We start from the raw sequence: 3713 nt of genomic DNA, 5'->3' as shown, positions 1-3713 counted from the left end.
ACAGATTTTTTTGTACAACACAGTTAACTTGCTATTTAAAAACACTTTTTAAATACCATTTAAAAACATTTTTTAAATACCATTTAAAAATTATACAATAAATATATTCTCATTGATACAAATTCAAGCAAGCCAGAATAATATAGATTAAAAAGTGAATGGGTACCCTTCACTTCCACTATTCCTCCCTCCCAACCAATTGCACTCTGCTCTCCAAAGGTAACTGCCATTAACAGTTTGGTATTTGCTCTTCCATGTTTAGTTCTTTAGTATTACATTTTTAAAATTCCATCCTATATGGATGATACTAGAGAATGCTATTAATATTATTTAACTTTACTCATAGATTGTGTAAAGTAATGGAAGTAATAGAATTTGACAAAAAAATATATATGACCAAGTTTTTGAAGTATAGTGTAAAAATGTTGGTCAAGAAAATAAAATTCATTCATAACAATAAATGTGCTTAGGGACAGGATCTGAAGCTAACCTGGTAAATACAATTGATATGATTAGATAATCCAATTCTGTATTTCTTTTAGTTTGTTTAGTTTGTTTTATCCCATTTTTTTTAAAAGTTGAAAAATTCAAGTTTTATTGAGATTACAATTGATAACAATTATATTTATTTTGGGTGTACAATTTAATATTTTGATATACAAATATATATCATGAAATTATTACAACAATCAAGCTCATTACCATATTCATCATCCAAAATTGTTTATCATTTATTTTGTGGAAAGAACACTTAAGATCAACTCTTAATAAAATAAATTCCAGTACATTCCAAAAAGGGGGAAATAAAATGCATGGATTTGAAATAAAGAGACCTTGGTTCATGTACTGGTTAATGTCCTCACAACTATTACTTGGAATATGACAATAGATTGAAAAAAGCATGATTGAGGTAATGTATATATTTTTAAAAATCTAAATAATGCCATTTGAACAGCAAGGAGAATACTAAGATGTGAGGAATCTATACATTAGCTGAGTGGGACACAATGTGAATGAAGCATCGTTTCCTGAGTCCATGCAAAACATTGTCTCTGTGCACACGAGCTCATGAAGGAGACAAAATAGACATGACTGAAAATGCATTTCACCTTGGGTCCTACCAGTTATCTTCCATCTTTGTTGCTACTGCTATGATTGTTCAAAATATTGATGTCATTCCAGCAGGTGGTCAGTTAATTCATTTATCTTGAGTTTTCTAACCCAAAGTGAGCTTGTGTACCAGGAGGCTGCAATAAGCCAAAGTTAGCCACAGTGTGAGGACCTGTCAAAGGTGACTTTTTTCTTTTTTGTGGTTCCTAGTGAAAAAAATCTTCCCATATATCCACTGTATCCTTGAGATAAAAGTTATTAACTCAATCTGATTTGAAAATGTTATTCTGAGGTGGCATGCTTTATATTCTATATAGCGTAGGTTCTTTTAAAAATTAAAGTTATTGGGATGATAATGGTTAATAAACCTAGATTCCTGAAACAGTTTGTTCGTGCTGTCTTATCATCATTCACACATTTACTTACTTTATTGCTTCCTGTCTTACTGCACATTCTTCTTGGTTTAATCTTATTTATCTTTAATATACAGTGGCTACTATAAAATATATATTACTATTTTTTCTGGTTAATTTTACACCATTTTAAATATTTAAGACTTTTTTATGTTTACCTCTGCAAGTCTAAATTCAAACAAAAATTTTATGTGATTTTCCTTATTTCTAAATAATTTCAACTCTGACCTTGAAAAAGAACTCAGAACTTCAATTATCTGGCTACAATATTTATCTGATTGAAGTGAAGAAGACTACAGGGAGATACCAGAGAAAATGTTTTATCCAGAAGAAGAAGAAAACTTAGCCTGGTAAAACATTTCTAACTTTTGATGCTGTAATTGGACTGACAGAACATTAAACAAAGACCCACCTTTGCCACTGAATATTAAGATTTTAAGTAGGGATTTTGCACTGATTAGTCAAAGTCCTTTTCAGTGCACCTTTTACTTCTTTGTTCCTTAGGCTGTAGATCAATGGATTCAGCATTGGAATCACCAGGGTGTAAAACACAGAGGCCATTTTGTCAATATCAAAGGTATGGCTGGATTTGGGTTGCAGGTAAATAAACAATAAGGTCCCATAGAACACGACCACCACTGTCAGATGGGAGCTGCAAGTGGAGAAGGCTTTGTACCTCCCCTCAGTTGACCTCATTCGGAGAATAGCCACAAGAATAAACATGTAGGATACAAGAACAATCAAGAGGGAGGAGAGCAAATTACAGCCTGAAAAGATCAAAATGATCAGTTCTAGTTCATGTGTGTCAGAACATAGCAGGGATATTAGAGGGAGACAGTCACAGTAAAAATAACTGATGATGTTAGAGCCACAGAAGGACAGTCTAAATAATTTAATTGTGAGAAATAGCGACACAAATGTACTGTAGAGATAGGGAATAAGTACCAGCACCCATCGCACTTTCTCTGCCATGATGACCACATAGAGAAGAGGTTTGCAGATGGCAACATAGCGATCATAGGCCATTGCTGATAGAATAAACAGTTCAGTGATAATGAAAATCTCAAACAGTGCCAGCTGGGTGGCACACCAATTGTAGGAAATTGTATTTTTGTGCACCACAAAGTTTGCCATCATTTTGGGGCCAATGACAGTGGAGTAACCCAGATCAGTAATGGACAAATGTCTAAGAAAAAAGTACATGGGAGTATGTAGCTTGGAGTCCAAATGGGTCAGGATAACCATGCCCAGATTGCCCAACACTGTGATCAAGTATATGACCAGGAAGATTCCGAAGAGAGGTGCCTGCAGCCCAGGGTTGTCTGTGACCCCCATGAGAATAAATTCAGTCACCTTGCTCACTGCAGTATGATTGTGTTTCTCCATATGGTTCTTCTACTTAACCTGTGTAAGGTATAAAATCAATACAACTATTATTTGAGATGCTATCTTCTATGAGAATTGAATACATAATGTATGAAATATGAAGACATTTTCTTGGTCTTAAATTATAAATAGAGACTCCTCTTCCCATCTGGCCAAAGCTTTGCATATCTACATTCACATTGATTATTAGCTTTTTTGATGGTACTGTAAGTTTCTGACAATAATTTTTTGATTGATAACATATCCATTTCAATAGCATCCATCTTGAATAAATGTATTGCAGCTGCACAATTAGAGAAAGAGACAGGCTGCCTCACCTCTAAATTTCCCATTTACAAAGCCCTGGGTGACCCAGGTAACTTACTGCTTGAATAACCCTGCTTTTGCCTTCTTACACTTTGTCTCAGTGTTGGCTTTGGTAGGAAATACCTGAGGCTTGTCCAAATAGTAAGCCCAGGTGTGTGCCCGCAAGCATCCTTAGCTGATAACATCACTATTGATAGTCTGAGACTGATTCAATGCACACAGTCATTGAAACTTTGGTAAAGTATGCTTTAAAGGGGCAAGATATTTCGAAGTGGTTGTTTTGATATACTAGTAGCTATTATGACCCCCTTTTTTGATCCAAAGTCATCTGAAGTACAGTATGTCAAAAGACCTACCTACTCTATTTCAGCTTTTTCAATTTTTGAAGTAATTTGTAAACAAACATAAGCACCTGAATCATAATCTTTGCATTATTGATAATCACCATGTCTCTTTAAAGTAACAAGACAAAAGGCTTTCTAAACAGTTGGTGGAGTG

The 3713-nt window shown here is 34.4% G+C and overlaps 1 protein-coding gene across 1 annotated transcript; it reads right to left on the bottom strand.

Annotated features, from left to right (window-relative positions):
- Positions 1 to 1958: 1958 nt before the first annotated feature.
- Positions 1959 to 2910, bottom strand: LOC102766696 (olfactory receptor 8K1). The gene has a single exon (XM_006756335.1). The coding sequence runs from the start codon at positions 2907 to 2909 to the stop codon at positions 1959 to 1961; it is 951 nt and encodes a 316-aa protein (XP_006756398.1). The 5' UTR covers position 2910.
- Between the last annotated feature and the right edge of the window lie 803 nt (positions 2911 to 3713).

The sequence above is a fragment of the Myotis davidii genome, unplaced genomic scaffold (assembly GCF_000327345.1).
Source record: "Myotis davidii unplaced genomic scaffold, ASM32734v1 scaffold874, whole genome shotgun sequence".
Taxonomy (NCBI): Eukaryota; Metazoa; Chordata; class Mammalia; order Chiroptera; family Vespertilionidae; genus Myotis; species Myotis davidii.
Note: the sequence above shows the minus strand (reverse complement) of the source record. Positions and strands in the feature narration are given on the sequence as shown.

Bases quoted from the DNA above. Each gene is read 5' to 3' on its own strand.
- LOC102766696 (XM_006756335.1), bottom strand. From the start codon at position 2,909: ATGGAGAAACACAATCATACTGCAGTGAGCAAGGTGACTGAATTTATT.